We start from the raw sequence: 22,282 nt of genomic DNA, 5'->3' as shown, positions 1-22,282 counted from the left end.
GAAGTCTGAATTATGAGGCAAAAGCTTAATGGTGTTCAGTATGACTAAAATACACATAATGGACTTTAAAAAAAAATTACAAATACAAAAAAGAAAGGGATAAAGATATTAAAAGAGTCCAATGAAATGTTTCAGAAAGTTCATCCTTAATACTGAATTATATGATAAAAATCACTATCAAAAAGCTTCATACTCTGTAATGAACGAAGAGACTGGAAGCTAATCCGTAGCACGGGTTAGAGTGTCTAAATGCCCGTCCACTATACAGTTTTGAAATATTTGCACATCAAAACACAGTCTGGTTTTACACTTGGGATTCTAAAGCTTTATAAAAGACACCATGAAAAGAGTAAACTTTGAATCTGCATTTCTCGAGGAAGCAGACTTTTTCTAGTCATCTTAAGTGTCCTTTTCTTCTCAGGGTGACCTTAACTTTCAGATTTGCAAAATGGTTTCCTCTTGTGTTCAATCCTACTGTGTAATAAGTTTTAAAAATGACTATTTATCTTCTTTAATATATTAGTTATATGTAGCAGGAGAAGCCTCTGTGGGAATTTTTGCTATCGAGTTTGCTCAAGCTTAAGTCAATGCTGATTTAGAAAATACAACTTACGCTCAGTAACAAACAATCATGAATATATTTATTGGAATAACATCTTTCCATTCTCCTCCAGCAGCGTGTTTAGTTTCTCCTTTGCAATACTATATATCGGTGTATATTTACAGTGACCAAGGCAATTTGAAAGTAATGCTTTTATGTTGCCCATCTTATTACACTTTCACAAGCCTGAATCACTGGCGTTTGGGAAACAAATAGATCTGATGGTTCTGAAAAATGTAAATGAAATGCAAATTAACCAGGCAGGTATACGTTATATTTATTTTCTGAAAAGTCAGAATCGGTGCATTGCTCAAAAACTGCCTGTTGCAAAAGTTGTATTTAAGCAAATGTAAATATTTTTAGAATTTGCCTTACTAATCATGACCTCAGCTGCTTGCACCATGTAATGACAATAATGAATAAACATGCTGTGCTTATGAAGAACTAGAACCTAACAAGCTGATCAATTGTTAATTCTATAAAGTGACTAAAACGTGTCTCTACTATCAATAAGTAAATCAGCTTCTATTTGTGGTACTAATGCACCTTGTACGTATCCTCCAGCTATCCTGCCCTTCTCTATAATAATGTAATTATCAGTTTGGTCATATTTAAGTACAATCTGAACAAGATTTGGTATTATTTTCGTCGTGAGGGTGGAAAAATAGAAGGAAAAATGGTTTGGTTGTTTAAAGAGACACATTACATTTGTTTGGAGGATGCAGATTTTCCATTTGCCCTCCAATTAGTTATACAAAATCATTCATTAGAAAACCAATTATTTTATAGTATTATTGTTAAATCTTACATGCTATTACCAAACAGACACTCCAGAGAAGGCGGCCTTTTTATTGTTAAACCTCTCTTTCTCTAAGCCTCTGTAACAAAGAATTTAAACAAAAGACAACTATGCTCATTAACTGTGACAGAAGATGTTACTTCTGTAGAAAAAAGCACTTAAAGCAAGACCAGTTTGGCTTTATCCAGTCTCTGTTTTCCTCTTAGACAAGGAAAACAGAATGTGTATGAAGTTTTCAGCCATAGTACAATTATGTATGTCCCAAATATACTGATTACAAATAGCTGCCAGTCCCCACTACATTTCCAAGCAAGACTTAACAGTAATAGTTTATTCATTGCTGAAGATTCGGTTCAAGAAGAATGTGTAACACTGGCAAAAAACAAGAGTTTTGCTGAAAATACCTGTTTTCCTTCTCTTTCCTACAGACTTCTGCAAAGACGCTGGGTGAACGCAGCTACCTGTTCATCCACTCGGCCACACAGCTCATCTCGGTCTGGTGTGCAACTAGCAAGCAAGCATAACCTGGAGCATGTCACAGGTGAACGATGCGTGTTGGCCAGGTAAGTAATTGTATTTAAAGTTGCTGCACCTTTTTCAGAGTTATAAACAGTAATTGTTCTTAAAGGTTTAGGGCTTCTATGTCTATTTTATTGTTAAACTGAAATATGTATCACAAAACATCTACAGGAAGGAAATGTTCTGGAGGGAAATGCTATTAAGTATGTGGATAAGCTCAATACCAATTAATATCTAGCACTTAACGAACCAAATGAACCTATTCATTTCTCAGGTGCAAGGTTACACTAATTCTGCCAGAAATTGTGCAGCTTTACCTCAGATCCATCCCTCTGTGTCAATTTGGTGTAGAAAAGGAGGGACAATCCCTTTTACCCAGTACTCTTAAATTAAGAGAATCAGTGCAGGTTTTTAGAAGTAATTTTTTTTAACTACGTTTTGTTCTTTTAATGTTCTCTGAACAAAAACAGATCTATCGTTAAACAAAAGCAGAATGAATCATCTTAGCAGCGTGCCAAGAATATGGGGATAATTCAGTACTAAAATAATAATTATGCTTTTTCCCCCTTCAGCCCCAGTTAAGCCTATACACCCTATAACTGGTATTTCCACAGTTAAACTATTACTCCAGTAGTACCTTTCAGCTAAACAAGCCAATGTTAATTGGCTGATATTCTTCCAAATAATGGATATTAAGTCAAGGGTTCAGAGACATTGTTTGAGGGAGTAATGTAACTGGAATACACACATATGACAATCTTTCTATATTCCAGAAAATTACTAATCCTTTTTTCAGATTCAATGGCCTATTTTACGTGCAAGTCCACTCACTGCTGCAGATGTGTGTTTAGGGAAAATTTTATAGCACTTGACTTCTAACCGTGGTGATTCACAGTCATTAAACTGACAGTGCTTAGTACAAACAGTAATGCCATCGATACGAGCCCACCAGACAGCCCGAATCAGTCTTTTTACAGCTACCTGCATTCATGCTGGGCCAATTCCAGCAAAATCAGTAAAACACTCGGGGAGTGAGGCACAGCTGCATATATACAAAGAAGAAAAGGTTTAGCCTCCTAACCATGCCAGCTGGCCAACATTAAGTTCACTGGCTCACTGCATCCCAGTTTTCCTTGGGGAGGCAGCAGTGCCATGGCCCAGAGCTGGTTTCAGAGCAGACCAGCCACAACAGCCTTCCTGCCTTCCTTCTTCTCAGCCATGCGAGTCTGGCTGACAAGATTCCCTTCCCTGAGTGCTCAACAAGGCACATTCCCTGGAGCATACCTGAGCAGGATGGGGGAAGGCTCATCCCCTTCCCCTCGGAGCTGATGCACGTAGTGCACAGGTGGCAGCGGCAGAGGGTTGTGGGGCATCACAAAGATTTCCTTTGTGCTCCATTGCATTTTCTAGGAACAGGGCAAACAAATATCCTGAACACAGCCCTGGCATTGCCACGGCCCCTGGCAATGGCCAGAAGTGAGGACAACAGCAAAGGGGAAGAGATGACCCCTTCTTCCTTCCTAGTAACCCTACGTGCTGAGCATTTTCCAGGATATTGGAAGGAAATCAGCAAGAGGGTGGGCTGCCTGAATGCCCAGCAAAGGGACCATCACCAGCAACTACAGCTTCTCCATTTCCTTTTCAGAATTATAGGGGGGGAAAAAAAGAGTCCCGAAAATAATTTAAAACAAAGCATATTAACCCCTCTACTTGTGTCCAAAAGCATACTTCCATTAAAGACCTCAACCACAACTGATTAATAGTTTAAAACAGACAAGAAGATTCATTTAGTAGTCTAAGTTAAACAATTTTTGCTAGGAAATTGTAATATGGATGCATTATATTCATTTGTGAAATAAGGCATTTCTCTTCCTGTCTCCAACATTATTAGCATGTTACAGTGGCTTAAATTAAAAAAGAAACATTTATTTTATCACCCTGATATCAGCTCACTGCAATATAACATTTTTGAAACAGGAAAATATCACAGCTTAGCATCATAAATTCAATACCGCAACAAGATAAATCCTTCCTATTAATGTAAACCGCTGTACTTCACAATATATCTACATCTGCAATGCACTTCTATTTGCTGATCGGACTATCATAAACATACATAATTCTCATTGAATAATGGAAGCAGCAAAGAAATCCGAGGGTAACTACATTCTCTAAACTAAAACAGCCACAGCTTGGTCCTTCAAACAGATTCACTCATGCACGGATGTTCCTGCTTGTATATGACAACATAAAATACTATCATCCCCATGACTGGAACCTAGATAACAGAGCAAATGACATCGAAGTATAGTCACTCCTTAATTACACATGCCCAGACTGTACGCTGGAAGCTTTATTAACTTGCAATATATACGTCCCAGAGATGCACATACAAAAGACTGGGTACCCTATCAATTAAGAATTTCCAGATTTCTCACTGAATACCTCAGGTAACACTGAAATTACGCAGAAAACAAAGCAGCTAATTTAATTTTGTTCAAAAGAGAAATCATTAACCGTTCAAAGCTTCCTGCAACAACTAAATCTTCTCCTTTTCCTCTTTACACTGAGATTAACACTTTAAAACTTGCTCCAAATGGGAATTCGGTACACAGTTTAGGAAATGCAAACACATGAATTATTAACCTGAATTATGCAGATATGAAGCTGAGATTTGCAATTTGTTTTAAAAAGCTAAAAGAACTCACATTGACTGGTTTGCCCATGTCCAGGCATTATTCAAATGCTTCTGGCTTAATTAGCAGTTTCTTGCAAACTAGAAAAAAAGCCTGCAAAAATGCTTTAAGAGCTAAAGCACCGGAGTTCTGCTCTCTCCTTTTAAGGGGTTAGTTGCTTCCAGAACCAGCAAGTCCAGGCTGATCACAGTTACACCGTGCCCTTCAGTTCAGAAGGATGTAATGCACAACTGAGTCATGCTTTGCAAGCGGCTGATTGAGGAGCAGAAAGGGGCAAGAGCTCTGCATCCAGTGTTGGGGACTAAGTTCTTTAACCAGACTTTTACCGTCACGTAACACTGAGGCTGGGATTGCTGCTCCTTCATATATTTATCCTTGCTTGTTAGATCTCACAGCACTTGTAGCGCAACTGTTCTTTTAAAAAAGGGAGGGAGAAAACTTGTACTGATGCTGCGCAGAGGGAAATTTCCTCTGAGGAGAAAGGCCTGACCCCACCAGAGTTTTTATTCCATAGATGTTCCCTGTAAAATGTAACTGAAATTGAAACACAACAGCAGGGGCAATAAAAACAACAGGTCACCTTCTGAGTCACTGAGATACCTGATACTACTTTCCTTCATTTGAGCTTTACTCTGGCATAGCTGTATCAAGTCCAAGAAAAATCAGCCTTTCAGCTCACAGCCTTTCAAAAATAATTGCTAGGAAATGTAAAATAAAGCAAAATTGGTGAAATCTGCAGTCTTTTGTTCCTCCTTATAAGCCTCTTTAGAATAGCAAAGAGGCTTCAGTGACACAGACCAATAGCAATCCCCACAGCTTGCAAGTGTTCAGGATGCTTTGCCACTGCAAAGCAGCTCAGATCGCACCGCCTAACCTCAGGTGAAAGTGTGCTGTGATCTTCTGATCTGCAGGGTTGGCACCGGCTTCAAAACAACCGCTTGCATGATGGTTATCAACTTTTTCAAAGGGAAAAAGAGATGCTAAGGGAGTTCTCCTAGACCTTGAGAGGGGGCAAGGAGTCCCAGGGCCATAAACTGTGAGAGTGAGACAAGGAAAATCCAATGCCTTGGATAAAAAAAAAATATATATATACAGATATATATATATATATATGACAGCTCTTTGTTCTGAATATGCTTCCAACATCCAGGGCAAAACATTATCCTCAAGACTTTCCTTGGGAGACTAGAATGAGGCTTAGCACTCCAAGCTATCTTGCTGCTCCATATTCATATTGATAGCGAGTTTAAAAGAATAAATATTTGTCTGAGAGTGTTATTAAAGATTGATATTCCAAACAAAACAATTGTTTGCACCCACAAATTCAAGTTTAGTTCTAGATTAAGAGCTTAATCTTTCATTGCCCAAAATAGCTAGGTGGCTTTGTAAGAATACAGTAATTTCAAGATTGTACAAGAAACTTATTTTACGTAAGCCTGAGAAGTAACTGCTTTCCATCAAATATTTTGCTGTTTACCTCTTAAATGTACATTTTTTCTAACACTTAAGGAGTACCTGCCAAATTCTACCCCTTTTCACCCAAAGCCCAGTCCTTAACTGGGCAGCTTGCCTGTGAGAGGACAGCAGGTGTTGGCCTTAGATTAATACAAGATTGGCCTGTGGAGATCTGGAGCTGCTCCGCACAAGTCCCATCAGTCGCTGGCCAATTCAGATCTAATCCAGAGCAGCCACATCTGGAAGGCAGTATGAGGTAACACCTGCGTGGTGTGACATGTATGGTCAGGAGAACTGGTGAATTTAATCTAGTTCCTAAGAATTTATATGTGAAGGTTGTGGGAATCTTTTTAGGCAATTTAAATAGTATCCCAGAATTACCAGAGCTGGAGCAGCCTTCAAGACAGCCAAGGAAAGGTGCCATGAAATAAGTGGCATGGACCCAGACTGTCTCTGCACCCCAGCAAGACAGAAAGCTCTTCAGTATTAGACTGAAATCTATCACCAAGCCTTTTGTATCATTTTGCCTGTGTTTTTCTTCAATAATTAGGAGCTTTTAGCTATCAGAGTACATCAGACCTGTACCTTCCACAAGCACTGAAGTCACTCAGAAAAATGATAGCAAACATCAATGTGAAACTAGAAGGCAAAAAAAAAAACAACCTGCTACAGCATCATCTAAACACAAGATACTAAGTAATAGCATTAAAAAAAAAATCTATTTCACACAGATGAAAATCATTACAGTTCTCTAGAGACCCTCTCTCTCTCTGCAGTAACCCGTGTCATTTTCTAGCTAGTAAAAATGTGCCACAGGATATCAAAAGATGGGAACGTTCTTCTAATTTTAATATTCCTCTAATCCAATAATGGCTTGTTTACTGCTTTCTAATTTAAAGGTAATTCATTAGATGTAACCTGTCACATCTTATTGGCATCGATGGCGTAAGAATCATACGCACCTCTGAGGCATGTCAGTCATACTGCTTATGTTCTATACGGTTCCCTCAATGTAAATAACTACTGATGCAATGGAACTGATAAGGAAGTGCATATGTGTGCGTACACATAAATTATAAACAAAAATGTTAAATTACTTCAGGGATGAACTCTGGACCCAAAAAATTATGTTCCACACTAAGAACTCTAGCAAACAGAAAATATTTAAGCTAATACAAGTGATTTGTGTGCAAATATTTGTGACGGTGACACAGAGGGTCTCACACAGCCTGCAGGGAAGCCCCCAACTGACTTGCAGGGGACTTGAATCAATCTGCTGCAAAATGATGAAGGTTAAGGAAACATTAGACAGAAGAGGCAGCCTGAACTCACAAACAGACATTTCAGGAGCCAGACTGTGCTTGGCAACATCTGTTGTGATTCTGTAAAAGCTACCCAAGACAGCCGAGTTTTTGAGTAACCCTACAGCAATGTAACAGGAACTGAGGCCCAGGGCTTCCAACCTGCTAGACCTCGGCAGCACGGAGGCACCAGGGTCCTGGGGTGAAGGCAAGAGCGCAGCAGGAGCCATTAGCACAGCGGGGGAACACACACTTTCCTGCCTCACCAGCTACAGCAGCATCCACCTGGCTGCACCATTTTCCTCCTCACTCCCCTGACACGGACCCTGTGCCTACCTCCACATGAGCAGCTCTACTCCAAGCCATAAAGCAAAGGAAGCAGTTTACTACAGGTAAATCCACTGTGTGCTCAAACACACTGTTCAGGCAGCTTTCCTGCCACAAGTGCTGAGAACTCTCCAGCTGTTTATATTCTGCCAGCAACCGGCTCAATCACATAATTTCTTTCTCAAGCAGGGAACTAGTATGTCTGTTTTCAAGGATCTCTTCACAAGAAGTGAAACCTTTGACCACCCAGACAAACCACACACGTGTGGCTATTTACCGAGCCATGCCTATCTTGGAGCAGGGCACGCAACAGCAACACAATGAAACCGTGCTAGGAAACCACCCCGTTTGCCCAAACTTGTGTTATTTCTTAGGAGCTCAGCAGGATCACCACATCAGTTTGGAAGACAGTTTGGGTCAGTAGTGTCCAAAACCATCACCTCATTGGCTGTCGATGATGTCATGCCCGTGCATTAATCCCCAGTGACTGCAGGTTTAACATCATGCATATCACCACATCATCTACATAACGACAATGAATGCCAGTCTTAGAGGAAATTACTGGAGCAGAGAATAAAGCAACTTGTTGAAACAGGGAAAGTCGCGTCTCTTCAGTGATTATTTCCAGCTTTTTTTTTGTCAAAGTGAAGTTGCTGGGGTCAGGAAATGGCACATGCCTCCCTGAAAGGAGTGGGTATTGTTACAGCTCGATTTTCAAGAAAGTAAATCTTCCAGATCTCCCACTCAAAAAGGTTAAAGTACCAGTGGTGAGAAACTAGCTGATCTGGGGGAAAAAAGTATTTCGGGAGCTATAAGATCTGGAGCTGAAATTAAAAACATTTTTAAAAATGAAAAAAAAAAAAAAATTGGAAGTAAGAGTGATACCTACAAGGCAAGCTTGTCCGTTTGCTAGTGGCACCCTCTTCACTGGAACAACTACGGCAGTCGATGAATTACACACACACAGCCACACACACCAGTGCACAGAGACATTTAACTGTACCAGGAACACCTGGGGTGTTGGGGACCGCCAGCCGCACTCCCCCAGCCTGCCCAGCCCGTCAGCTTCCCCACGGACGCACCGAGGAGCGCAAATATCCCAGGCACCTGCCGGCAAGGGGGGCTCTGCCGGTGCCGGGCTGATGGGCCAGCATCCCCCGCTCCCCGGCTGGGGCAACCTGCCGGACCCGGGGGGCCACTTCGGGAAGAGAGAAGTCGCTGTTACCCACCGCGCTGCTGCTAATTACACTCCTAAATCCAAGTTAGCCCGCAGGGGAAGCGATGCCCCCCCCGGCGCAGCCGCTCGCCCCCCGCGCAGCGCCGAGCACCGGCCCGGGGACCCCCCGGGGGGCAGCCGGGCACCAGCTCTGCTCCCCGGTACCCCTTACCTGGCCGCCGGCTCGCCCGAGGAGCGGCTGCGCTGAAGCGCCACGGAGGCAGGAGCAAGCGTGCGGGGAAGGGGGCGGCCCATCGGCGGGCAGCCGGCCCCAGCCTGCCCGGGGATGCTCCGCACCGGCTCCCGCACGCAGCGGCGCAGCGCCCGAAGTGGCTCCGGAGCTCCCCTCCCGCTCCTCCTCTTCGGAGACGGGGGGAGGAAGCACAGTGTTACGGCTTCGCTCTCTCTCCCCCCTCCGCGGGGCTACCCGCTCCCTCCCTTCACCCACCCCCCTCCCCAGCCCACGACTCCCCCGCGCAGGTTACGCGGCTCCGGCTGTTTGGACCAAGCGCCCTCCCCTCCCTCCGCCCGGGCGGCGGGGATGCTGCGGGGGGGGCTGCGCTGCAGGGGGCAGAGCTGCACGCCTCGCCCGGCTCAGCCCGGGCTTCCAGCCGCCTGGCACAGCCCTGGCCCGGTCTGGGCACCCGGGTGGCAGCCGCTCAGCCGAGGGAAGGGAAGGGAAGGGAGATGTTTCTTCAGCTCGCAGCCCGGCCGGAGTTGGCAGCAGCTTCAGGAGACAGGAGCGACTCGAGGGGGGTGCAGAGGGTCAGGGCCACAGACTCCTCCCGCACGGCTGAGCCCCGCTGCCGCCGGCACCACAGCCCTGCCGGTTATCAATACATTAGCACCTTCAAAAAATTAGTTTAAATGGAAAAAGTGAAAGATGGTCTCTCACCAGCTACAAAGCCGGGGTCACTTTTGGGCAGGCTTGCCAGCAGCCGCTAGGAAACGGATTCTGATTCTTGCTTTGCCACTGCCTTCCTGCACAGCCTTTACCGCCTCACTTTACACCCTCAGGTTCTCTGTAGCTCTGGAGCTTGCTTACACAGTGACGTCCCAGCATGTGCTTCAGTGGGAGTCAGTCAGTTAATTATCTGTAGATGTTAGTCCCATTTCTGTGAGCAGGCAGTGCCTCACCGTAAGTGACCGTAGAGCTCAGCGCAATGGTCGGCTGATCTTGGCTACATTCCCTGAATGCTGTTGTGGTGCAAATTATCCTGGACAAACTTCTTCCTTGGAAGAGCCACCAAAAACATGCCTTCTGAAACAGGGCAGGCTACTTCTGTCACAGGAAATCACTCATCAGCTACTGATCCGGCATTGCATACTACCTTTCTAGTTATCCATCTGCAACTTTGCCAGTACACATGTGAAAACCAGCGAAAATGTCAGTAGCCTTCACACCACAATGCCTCGTAAATTAATAATACAGTAGCAGACTCTCACATCTTGGATAAATTCATTTAGCCTGAAAGAAAAGGTCCAAATCCCCAGCCTTAGCTCTCCCTCACCACACATTAGCATAACTCAGCTATGCTCTTCTAATCACAGGAGCTACAATACAGTTAAAATAGGAGGGGACAAGCCTACGGCATCAGATCACATTTCTCCATCTCACTCCTTATACCTGGAGCTACCACATTCTTGCCTCTCAACACTTCACACCCCTCCAGACCTCCAGCAAGCCTAGAAAAGGGGGCAGAGAAAAGGCAGAGAAGGAGAGGAGCTCCAAACTTGCACAAAGGATTGTGAGAAGTGGATCTGGGGAAAAGGGAGAGAACTGGATCTACTGGTGGGAAAGGGAAAGATTTAGAGGACAAGGGACACAAATCACCAGGAAAAGGGTCTTGCCTTGCTGCCTGGGGAACAATCTGTTGAAAGCAGGCTAGCCAGGACACCAGGCAGGGATTACGTAGGAGCAACACCCCCGGTACGTGTGCAGGGAGCAGTTTACCTGCCGGGCTGCAGAGTCGTGGGAGATGGGAGCTCACAGCTCCCCCAGCCTGGTGCCATCCTGCGCTCACATTTCCCCCCCCAACACCTCTGTCTCGGGCCATCTCTTAGACTCCGTTTTCCCATCCAGACAATGGAGACAGCCACATTTCTCGTGCAGGGTTGCTGTCAAAATGAATTAAGTGATGTCCAAAGAGTACTTTGAAATGCAGATATTATGCTCACTAGTTTTAATGCCTCCAAAGCGGTCTCCAGATATCTCTAAATCCTCAAGATATCCCTGATCAATTCCTGTTTTACAGATGAGGAAGCCGAGTAGAGGGACGGATGCTTTAGTCCAGGTCTTTCATGTCGGGTTCTGTGGGTCCCCTTGACCTTGCCATGGCTCAACGCTGGCCCACAGCGACTGAGTCACATCCGAAGCCACGTAGGACAAGCATCACACTGCGGTGCCTCCACACCTGATTAACTGCCTATAAAGCTGTTTCCTTTGTCAAGTTAATGCCCAGGTTTGAGGTCCCATTCCTTCCCACAACCCGGTGCTACACACCTGTTTCTGGCATCGGCTGCACCCTGAAGGACACCACACACACACCCCCCTCCCAAAAGTGTGGGCATTGCAGGGCTGAACTACATCTCCCCCTGCATTTTCCTTGCCTTTGTAGGTGTGCTGGGAAGAAGCAGGACACAGGAGCTTCTAGTCCCCAGGCCTGTGATCAAATTATCTCTCCCTCTGTCACACATCCTAATCATCACAGCTGGCGGTCATGCCAACAATATTAACGCTGCTGAGTAGCTTTCAGTTTTGCAATTAGCAAGGTTTTCTGCTTCCCTCAAATAAAAAATAGGCTTGTACTACTTAACACTGCATAAATGGTACAGATACATTCAAGGCCCGTGTCACTGTCTCATTGAGATGAACCAACACTATAAGTGCTGTAGATATTTTAAATCTTTTGAAGATTACAATGGTTACAAAGCTCATTATTTCTAAAAGTGTTTATCCTTCCTCTCTTTTTTGTTTGCAAAATTAGACAATGTGCAGTTTAAATAAACAACTATTGTACTATTAAACATTGATTAAAGAAAAGGGTTCCATTTAAATTATTAAGTGGCAAGATAAAAAGCATCCCTTCTCTTTTGTACGCTACTTTATTCAGAAGTCAAACTTCTGTAGTCTCACTGAATGCTAATGAGTAGCATAATAACACACAAGGGCAAGAGGGGGCTGAGTAATTAAAAACAGAGGCCAGAAATCAAAGGGCTTGAAATATACTTACCAAAATAATTCAATTATACATTAGAAACCCGGGATAATCAAGACACATCCCACAGTTTCATTCATCATTATGCCCCAATTTAATATCTGTACTGGTCTGCTGTACACAGGAAGCAGCAACTGGGACTTTCATGGGCGATGCCTCAGCTGAAGAGACAAAGGCAACGTGCACTCAGGTCCCGTTCTCATCACGCTGCACCTTGAAAACGGCTTCACTTGGCTGAGTATATTCTCAGCTATCTGATTTAGGGAACTATTTTTAGTCACAACATATTGGTTGTATATTCCTTTTCTCAGTATCTTTGCAATTAATTAATACAAATCTCCACACCCACCATTTTATCTTCCCTATAAATCCATCTCCCACCCCTCTCCTTGGCTTTACCTCTTCTTGTGTCTTCAGGCTTTCCTGGTTACTCGCAAAAACCTCAGCCAAGCAAAGCAGTGGGTAGGTTCATTCCGCAAACCCTGTATTTACCTGGAATGGCACGAGCCTCCAAAGTTTTCATGCAACATAAGCTGGGTCAAAAAATCCTGACGTAGCTTTGCAATGTCACCACTCTTATGGGCCAAGGAGTCCCAGCACAGCTTCTGGTCTCCAGGATGGTAAAGGAGGGCAACACAGACTTCAAGGAATTTCCAGTGCCACATGATAAAACAAGGAAAAAAGAGCTAGTCTGATCTTGTTCAGTGATTTGGGAGATCAACGGAGGATTTACGTGATTTTGCCTTGTGCAGTCTTTTTGCTATAAGCACCCATCAAACCTAGTCCTGTGGGCACTGGTAACAGCTTCAGGGAGGGAACTACAAGTAACACGTTGCCAAGAACCACAGAAAAAACAGGAAAAGTGAACAGAAGTTTCCAGCTGACAATGGTTAGCACTGTTGTTCAAAGTTTGCACATGCACAAGTTGTTGCGTCCATTCTGGCATGTAATTAAGGCAACAACAGGTGATAACTGTCAGAAACAACTAAGTTCAGCAAAAAAATCAGGAATTTCAGCAAAATAAACATGCAATTGCATATCATCTTCCTGAGGAATCAGACTCTGAACATCTTATTACAATTTTTAAAGGTTTAAGCATACAGACTACTATTTTCTTTAATGAGTGAAGTCAAACACAATACTGCTGTGCTTCACAAGCTGAGAGGAGCCTGTGGGCCAGCACAGGTCGCAACATTAAATGGTAAAAAAGGAAAACAAGAATCTGAGGTCAATTTTTCCAAAACTGGGAGTCTTAATTAAAATGAAGGTTATGACTTTAGCAGATGGATGCCATTTACTATAGTCTCAGCTATTACTGAGATTTTCTGTGTCTTCAATTTAGAACAGAACAAAACGCTTTGTGAGAAAGAGCGAGGGAGCGTACTTCAGCCAGCTTATGACAGCAGTTAATGTGGATGTCTCCAGCTTTCCCCGGACCTATCAGCTACATCTTCCTCAATCAGAAATAAAGCTCCCTTTGAGGTGATTTAGCTTGCCCAAAAGAAGATGTACCTCCACTTGTTAAAAAGGAGATCATTAAGACAAACAAACCAGCCCGTGATGTGAGCTGGAGCCGTGTTTGCCGATGGGGGAGAGGGAAATGCTCAAATTAAGACAGGCATAATTTCAACATACAATGAAGCAGAGAGAAAAATATCTATGTTTTTCTAATGAGGAATTCATTTTTAGAAGAGAAGAAACTAACATACATGTTGCTTGATTTTGCAGAGGGATTGACTGAAAGGAGGGAGACTAGATGGGGCAGAGCCTGAGCTGCACAGGAGCCCCACTGCTCCGTACTCGTTTCCCAAGTTTGGTGGTGAAAGACTCTAATAGATTTCTTAGTGACATCCTTTTCTGAGAAACAGTCTGGGGCAGTAATTCTAACAGGACAAGTCAGCTGTAATGAATCTCTTTCCTCCATGCAGATGGGGCCTCACTTTACTCATGTGCATAGCTTCCTCCACTTCCTAAGACTACATGGACACAAGAGCAAGTAGCTCTGGCCTCTTATCTTACCTGCCTTAACCAATATAATGGCAGTCAATAAATGAACTACTTTTTTTTTTTTTTTTTTTTTTTAATATGCAATTACATTAAATAGATTGTAGAAGTGACAAAACCCAGAACAACTCCATGAACACAGAGCTGGGCTCTGATTTCTATCAGTATGAGATCAAAGTAGTGTAGCTGCTCATTTACAGCTCAAAGCTGTGTTATTTTCCCTAACTCAGGCTGTATTGCTACCCAGCTGAACTCTGTAAAGGAGAAATATCAAGCTATCTTGATATTCCTTCCACAGTAAATAACGATTTACAAAGGAGGGGGGGAAATCCTCCCTTCCCGTCCCTCTTTCAATTCATTAAGTTCAACTGCGATAACCAGTGAGGCATACAGGAAAGGGTTAGGTATCTCTGCCTCTGAATATTTAATTCAGGAGTAAATGTAATGCACAGCATCCTTATACCCTTGGGAGTTCAGCAGCCAATATGCCAATGAATATATCCTGACAATAGTGATTTTTTCTGCACTTTGGAGGCATGAGTGACATTTGCTCACCACATATGTTACATCGGATGCTGAGGTCTACACTTGTGAGAAATTAATCAGAATCCATCTGTTTCCTTCTCATCCTAGACAATTTCATTACAACTTAACCAAAGATTATAGGATTCCCATGTCTGTGTCCCCAGCCCCCAGCCCAGTCTTGGTGTTACCATACTGAACGATTAAAGCTGCTTAGTTTAAGTCAGGTCAGAAACAATCTTCCTTCCTGTAGGGGAAGGCATAATGCTCATGAGCAGGGTCCAAAATCTGTTCTAAATTACATGTAGGTAAATCCAGAACATCCCTGCTGAACCAAAGGGGGTTTAGATTTATCGTGGAGCTGGATCTGGACCTTGATCCTTCGATACATGTTTCTGGTGGCTGGTTTTGATTGGCATCAGGCTCGAGGTGGCACCGAGTCAGTCGCTCTGCACACCCTCTGTTACATTTTCATTTACCTGCCCAGGTGATGAGCCAAGGGGTGGCTCAGCCTTCCTGCGGGGCCGGGAGATACTGTGCTGCTCTTGGGAAAAGAAAGTGCTCTGTCTTAAAATATTCCCTGCTTACTTACACATGCAGCTTAGCAAATTCTTCACTTATTTCTTACTTACTAGTACCTCTTTAATTTGATGTAACAGCAAGGGAGAACTGGACATAAAGATTGCTTGGATTCAGCTGATCTATAATGCTGGATACTGCACAACGATGGATGCCTTTGCTTCAAAGCGGGATTTTCTAAGAGTTCTTTGGACGAGGCACAAACGGCACAAAAAACCCAAAGCATAAATATCAGTGGGAATCCAGTACCCGATTGCTAGGTAACAGCCACAGCTAAGCCTGCTGACATGAGGTTTGCTGAATGACAGGGAAGCCAAAGCTATGAAGCAAGAAGTGAGGTTTCTGTTACAGACGCAATCGACAGGGAGACACCGCGTGGGAGGCCTGGGACAGCCCAGTAAGGAGGGAAACGAGCTCCTGTGGTCAGGAGCAGAGAGGCAGCTGGAGCGCCTGGGGTCTACACCCCAGGGAGGCACAACCCAAGGTACAAAGGGATGGAGAGCGTGGGCTGGCTGCTGCAGCACACAGGGACAGCGCAGCTGACCCAGAGTGGGGGTGGCATGTCCCTTCACAGGGGAACAGCATCTCCTGTACCTACCACCCCAGAGCCTTTCAACAACGTACCCATGAGCACTTCTGCTGCTCGGCCTGAGCAAAGCAGGGTACTTGGAGATGTGAGGTTTTCCACCCGCTTCAGCAGGACCGCTCACCCCTTCCAAAGGCGGCTGGTCCCACCATGCGACTGGAAGTCAAGAGCCCACCCGTGGGATGGCAGAAAGCAGGTGCTAGTCCTGCTGAGCAGGAGCAGAGGGACCCCAGCAGGGTTAGGTTAACGTGGCTGCCCTAAACTAGGCAAGCATCCCCTGGCACTGCAGCTTCGCGGGGACCAGCCCCAGCACGCGAGCATCCTGGCAGTGCAGGAGGAAGGAGGCAATCAAGCAAAGCTGTGCAGGACCTGCTAGAAAGAGTGGCTACAAACAATAGGTTGTGGCAATGAGATTTTTCTGCAAGCAGAGAAATTCATCCAGCAGTGGGGAGGTGGAAGCTGAAGGTAGATGAGATCTGCAAAGCAAAATGCCAGCCAGCCAGCCCGAGACGGGAAACTGCACGAAGCTCCCTGACCCTGTGCAGAGCCATGCTGCCTTCTCCCCCCTTACAGCTATTATTCCAGCTGACTTGCACATACCCGATAGTTATTTTTGAAATGAAGGTGCATTCAGATCAGGCTGTCACAGCCTGTCTTTTCAATCATGAGTTGCTTGATCAGATGCGTTTTTTGCTGTAACATAATCACATGATACCGACCCATATTCTAGCTCCAGTACTGGATACTTCCTTGCCAGAAAGATATTGACACATTGGGAGATAGCTATAAAAGAAAAAAAGATCTTGCATAAATTAACTTATGCTATTTATAGACATAGAGAGCAGTCTATCCATGGGACCATCTGCTAATCTATGTCCCATGGCAATTAAAGTCAACATTTTACCATATCTTCTCCATCAAGGGCTGAGATTATGCACTGTACTCTTTTTTTATTTTTTTTTTATTACACTAACCTTTCATCTGTGCTGTTTAGTGTCCCTTTCCAACTTTCTGTAACACTTCCCGTATCCAGTCTCCGAGTGCCTGCTACAAGAAACAAAAACCTCAAACTGTCCTATTATTACTATGAGTTCAAGGGGCCAGTAGATGACAAAGGCTCTATATATTTCATTGATTCTCAAGACCTTTTCTATTTCAATGAAAATAAAACAGACATTATGCAGTAAATTAATGAATTTTATATTAGATACAGAGCAGACTTCATACAGTTAATTTTTTTCAGTGCTCCTTATTATAAACATCCCACGTACATTTTCAGAAGTGACTTAGGATTTTGGACACTATGTTTTTAAGCATCCAGCCCAAGATGCTTTCCAAAATTCTCAAAAAACCTGTGAGCAGACCTCTCACCATCTCGTTTTCTTCAAGGGAAACTGCAAGCCTAAAAAGCATGGCTCCCAAATATTCTGCTTTAGAAAACACATAAAGACAAAACCCAACAGCATTTAAAGTATAGCTTATCCACATTGTAGATACTAGAGAATTTTCTGAAGTAACTTAAAAGCTTGAGTCCTACTGCCTTTTTCTGTATCTTTTTATACACAACACATTTATTACTCTATGTAATTTTAATAATTTATACTGGCACCATCATTTTAGCAATAGCATTCGCTACATTTAGCAACAGGAGCTACTATAAAAGCAAGGAAGAAAATACAGAAGATTCGATTAGCAGGAAGGTTTGCCAGAAAGGCAGCCTTACAGTGGGACTGAAGGACTCTTGCTCAGGTGAAAGACATCATTTTACAGAAATAATAGCTCAGGGATACACGTTTCATGAACTCTAATACATTTTGTTAATTAAAAAAAATTAAAGGCTTTTTTAGCCAGTACATCGATCAATTACACAAATAACGTCTCAAGCAACGCTCCATCTCTGTCACAGCTGCTGTTACAAAAAGCTTCTTTTTTCCAGATGTGGGGGGATGCATGTGAGAAAGAAACGGAAGCGTTAGCAGTGACACAATCAAATATTACCCATTTTGGTCTGAAACTTGCTGCAGTCACAAATTCAGTGAGCACAGAGCTCTCCACAATTTATGCAGCCTGAGCCACTCCACATGGGAACGATCCCATATGGATCTTCCCTATCTCCCTTCCCTTCCCAGCCTCCCCAGGACTTTCCTCTCTCTGGTTTCCACTTTCCAACACAAGACACAAGAACTCTGAGAAAGAAGGTGCTGAGGATGAGCTTAACAACAACAGCTCTAAACTCTCTGTTCAAAACCTAAAGGTTATTATGCAAAGTCCTAGAGGAGAAAAATCTGTGTAATACCTTCCTTCAGCATCTAAAAAATATAACAGACCATTACTGGCTATGAATATAATGTATACGAAGCATACCAGGGTATAGATGTAAGTATCTGTGGAGAGGTTTTAAAGCCATTGTCCATTTTTGCACATTAAAACCCACAAAGAGATTTATTTAGAGCACTAAATCATTTCATTTCTCTCTGGCTAGAATTTTAACTATTAAAATATTCATCATGCTCTCCAAGAATCTCCATGCCAAGTATTTATTTTATTTTTTATAATCTTCTAAATAGCTTCTCTTCAAAGCTTCTTCAGGTGTAGATACTTACTTAAAATGACACTGAAAATAAGAACTTACTGTAAAACCCTAAAAAAACAAGTGAGACATCAGGCACTGCTGAGACCAGGGGTCTGCCCATCAGCAGTGGCCTGTGACCACAGCACCGCAAAGGGGTGGATTCCACAAAATTCAGTGCTTAGGGTGAACAGAAAGGGCATTTTTTTTCAAGGTTTGAAGTTTTCAAGTGAAAGTTCTTGGGCCTTCGCATAAGTAGATGTAACTTTCTTCTGCTAAGAAGGCTGGGGTGGGGGGGGAGCGTCTATAAAGGGGGTATTTGTGTCAAAACCTCCCTTTTAGACTTCCTTCCAGATGGGCAATATTTTTTGTAAGGTGTATGGTTGGCACTGAGGAAAATCACTATGGGTTGTTTTTTTTCTTAAAATCTCTCCTTCATCTTGTTACTTACTTTGGCTGACGGGATACCTCTGGCCCCGAAATGCTGCTCTGGGCTGGCAGGCAGGGTGCTGGGCACAGCGCTGGTGGTGCTGAGCTCCCCGCTGCACCCAGCCTCTGCCGGTGCCTTGCTGCAGCACGGCCAAGCGGCGAGCTGCACGGCACCCTGCTCCTGGCGGGCTGGCACGGGGCAGCCCAGGCTGTGCCGGCCGTCAGAGCTGCCTCCTCCACGGTGGTTCTCCCACGGGGATGCGCAAGGGACCACCCCAGCAGCCAGCCAGCCTCGTGCCCTCGGCACAGAGGGCAGCAGGGACCACGTGCCAGCGGAGGGGGTCTTTTACCCACGGTGCGATGGGATGAAAGGCACAGGCACTACAGTTGTCATCAGCAGTAATAGGTGGCTCTGTAGTTCACGAGCTCGTCACAGCATTGGGTTCCTGGCCAAAAGGTCAACGGCACCACGGGGGCTCAGCCCACCTCCTCAGCAGGTTTCGGGCTGGTGCCAGAACAAGCATCTTCTGCCTGGAAATACCCTTTGGATGGAGCCTCTGACAGAGTCCAAAGCCAGGGCCGGCTCGGATGCCTTCACACCCCGGTGACGTGGCTGCTCCTCACCCTGCAGCCTCCTCAGCTGGAGATGCTGAATGTGATCGGATACAATTTGGCAGCTGTAAAGCTCTGTTACAAACTGCCAGGGAAGAGATAACCTGCAGTTTCAAGAACATTTCTTTTAATTTGAAGAGAAGCTGACACCACCCCTCTCCTCCCTGTGAAGCCTCTGCTTTATGCATGGAGCCAACCTCGTTCTCAAGCACTGAATCTGAACCATTATGCTACTCTCTATATCCCCACGTGATTTACCTTCTTCCACATGGAAAAAAAAATAATTTAATTGTCCTTCCTTCTGTTTCTTCTCACAGAAGAAGGAGTCAAAGAGCGAGGCACAAACCTGAAAAACGATACCAAACTTTTACTGAGTGCTTTGGCAACTCCTCCAAGAGCTCTCGGGCCACCACAGCTCCCTGGAGGACAACAGTTAGCAGCATCTTCAGGCGATTTCACACAGAATTTGTGCCATTGCTTCTCTGTCCAAAGGGATTTCATTCTGCAGCTATATAAACGTTGAAAGCAAGGAGGCTGTTTACCTTTTGTAGTCTCCAAGGAGTAAGGGTTGTGCTTGTACATAGTTATTCCACCTGTTTTGTTTTTTCTCCCAGACACAGAGATTAATGAAGAAAGGCAAGTAAGTCTGCATTTGTAGACACTGACTACATTATTACTGAATGCAGAACTTAACACTGAATGTCTGGGTCATTTAAAAGGTGACGGGCACTTGTGAGAAAACGCATTTAGCTTATTTATGGAGAACAGAGAGACACATTGGATTCACTGTATCGGGCTTTCCCAAGTGAAATGTTCTAGTCAAGGTAGACTAAGTGAAGACATCTCACAACTGGTGAGGAAACTTGTTCTTTTCAGCAAATCGCTGTTGATATGGCATATCAGGTATCATCAATGGATCAAACAACTTTTACTGAAACACGACCTGCTATTTCCACCAAAAAAAAAAAAAAGTCTCCTACCTTTCCCACATTTATTTCCTACAAACTCTTCGGTTTTCATTTAATGTCTGTCTAAAAGGCTAAAGACCCAGGCACTCCACTCAGTTGCACTGACATTATCTTTTAATTAGCAGAGGTCACTTAATGCTTTTAGTACAATCAACAGTTGCTGTCTTTCCACGATCAACTACAGGAGCATCACAGTTAATGCAGACTGATTAAAACTTGAAAATCCTTTAGCATAAAAGTATCTCAGGACAAATATAATCAAGCTATTGCATGTAGATCATTTTCCTTGACAGCTTTGATTGCCACTCCATTAGCGTGTGACTGATTATCACCGCACACTATCATTTTATGGAAAACGTCCTAATTTGTGTGGCACCGCCTGGTCACAGGAAGAATAATTGAGGATCTGTGGGTAAACGGCCCCTCATCTTGTATTGTGGGTCTCACCAGAGGACTGACAAAGCTGTGGGTGAAATTAATCCCCAGGGCTATCTCCAGCTGCATGCATTTGACATCCTTTAAGTGCTTCCAAAACCTCGTCTCAGAAGAAGGAAAGCTAAAGTGAAGGTTCACATGTGATTGGTGAGCAATAAATAAAGCTCACACTGGAGAGGCATGCACAACTCGCTGCTCAGCATTGCAGCTGAATGTAAGTGAAAAAATGCAACCAAATGTATAATGTCTTGCAAGTTTAAACCAGCTTCCACACACAGAGATGAAGCTGGGACCCTTGACTGATTTCAGTGGAGAAAGACCCAGTGGGTGTTTGGTGGAGAGAGATTTGTCCAAAGCGAATAAGTTTTTGGGGAGTGGGGACCACGTTCAATTTGAGACAGGCAGCTCTTCTTGCACCAGAGTCAGATTTTAAAAGACAAAGGCAAAAAGGCAAGGCTACCATCTCCAATACCTAATAGTTCTGTTAATCCTTACCCTTTTGACCCATTCACAAAGAAAATAATTCCAGGAAACCAATGGTATGAATTCTGTTATCATCTCTGATTTATATCATATCTGCCCTGAGTTTGCAAAGTCAGTAAAATGAGAAGAGCTCTTACTATTCCTGTTACAATTTAGCAAAGGCTTCTTAGTCTTGGTAGCTTTTTATTGCTAGACAAGGAGCATATGTCAGAAAACATATGGCAAACAACAAAACCAGGATGAACCGGACCAAAAAAATAGAGCAAGCATTTCTATTTAAAAAACAATTACATAAAGCTCCCTTGGAATGGCCATATACATCCACAAACCAGCCGTTTTCATCTCCTCTGCTGCACTTAGGTTATGAAAGGATTTAGCTTCCCAAGAAAAGAATTTGAGACATAAGGAACACAGGACAATTTTAAATTAAACAGCATGACTATGGTAACATCTGCAATAGATTGGGTGCCCTAAACACAGTACAGGAGATAACAGTCGTCTTATCTATGGTTTGGTAAATAATTTCTCCTACCTCGGGTCATTACATCTTCGGTTCTTTCTGTCATTTGTGATTCCACTGAGGGGCTGAGGAAATCAGGTCTCTACAGGTGCTTATGGTGCCAGTGAGCAGCTATAAATAACACCCCCGCGTTCGGCTGCACAGGACAAGAAACCTCATTCGCATCCTGACGTTCCTTCATTAGACACCAACGTTCAGCCCTACCAGATCTCAGCATTTCCCGACATCGAATTTGGCAGGCAGGCACTAAACAGCAACACGAGCCATTAGGGAAAAGATTTTCTGCTTTCCTGCATCCCAAAGGCTCCACAGTGCTCTCCAGAGAGAAATGGGGAGCTGGGCTGGTGGGAAAATCCCACCGAGTGGCCTGTTCCCAAACTAATGAATCGGCAGAAAAACCTTCCTCACCGGTCCTAAACATTGAACTTGTCAGGTGGGGGATC

The 22,282-nt window shown here is 44.0% G+C and overlaps 1 protein-coding gene across 10 annotated transcripts in view; it reads right to left on the bottom strand.

Moving 5' to 3' along the window:
• Positions 1–22,006, bottom strand: part of TAFA4 (TAFA chemokine like family member 4) — a 93,717-nt gene extending 71,711 nt beyond the window's left edge. For 2 of the 10 annotated variants that reach the window (XM_040593301.1, XM_040593303.1), the window contains exon 1: positions 9,810–9,946. Coding sequence is in view for 4 of the 10 variants with exons in the window: in XM_040593293.1 (XP_040449227.1) it covers positions 10,869–10,971 (103 nt within the window). In the remaining 6 variants the exon portion in view is untranslated. The other 8 variants (XM_040593298.1, XM_040593297.1, XM_040593295.1 and 5 more) reach the window with 7 other exon arrangements.
• Between the last annotated feature and the right edge of the window lie 276 nt (positions 22,007–22,282).

Source organism: Falco naumanni, chromosome 4 (genome assembly GCF_017639655.2).
Source record: "Falco naumanni isolate bFalNau1 chromosome 4, bFalNau1.pat, whole genome shotgun sequence".
Lineage (NCBI taxonomy): Eukaryota > Metazoa > Chordata > Aves > Falconiformes > Falconidae > Falco > Falco naumanni.
This window is presented reverse-complemented; position numbering and strand designations above follow the sequence as displayed.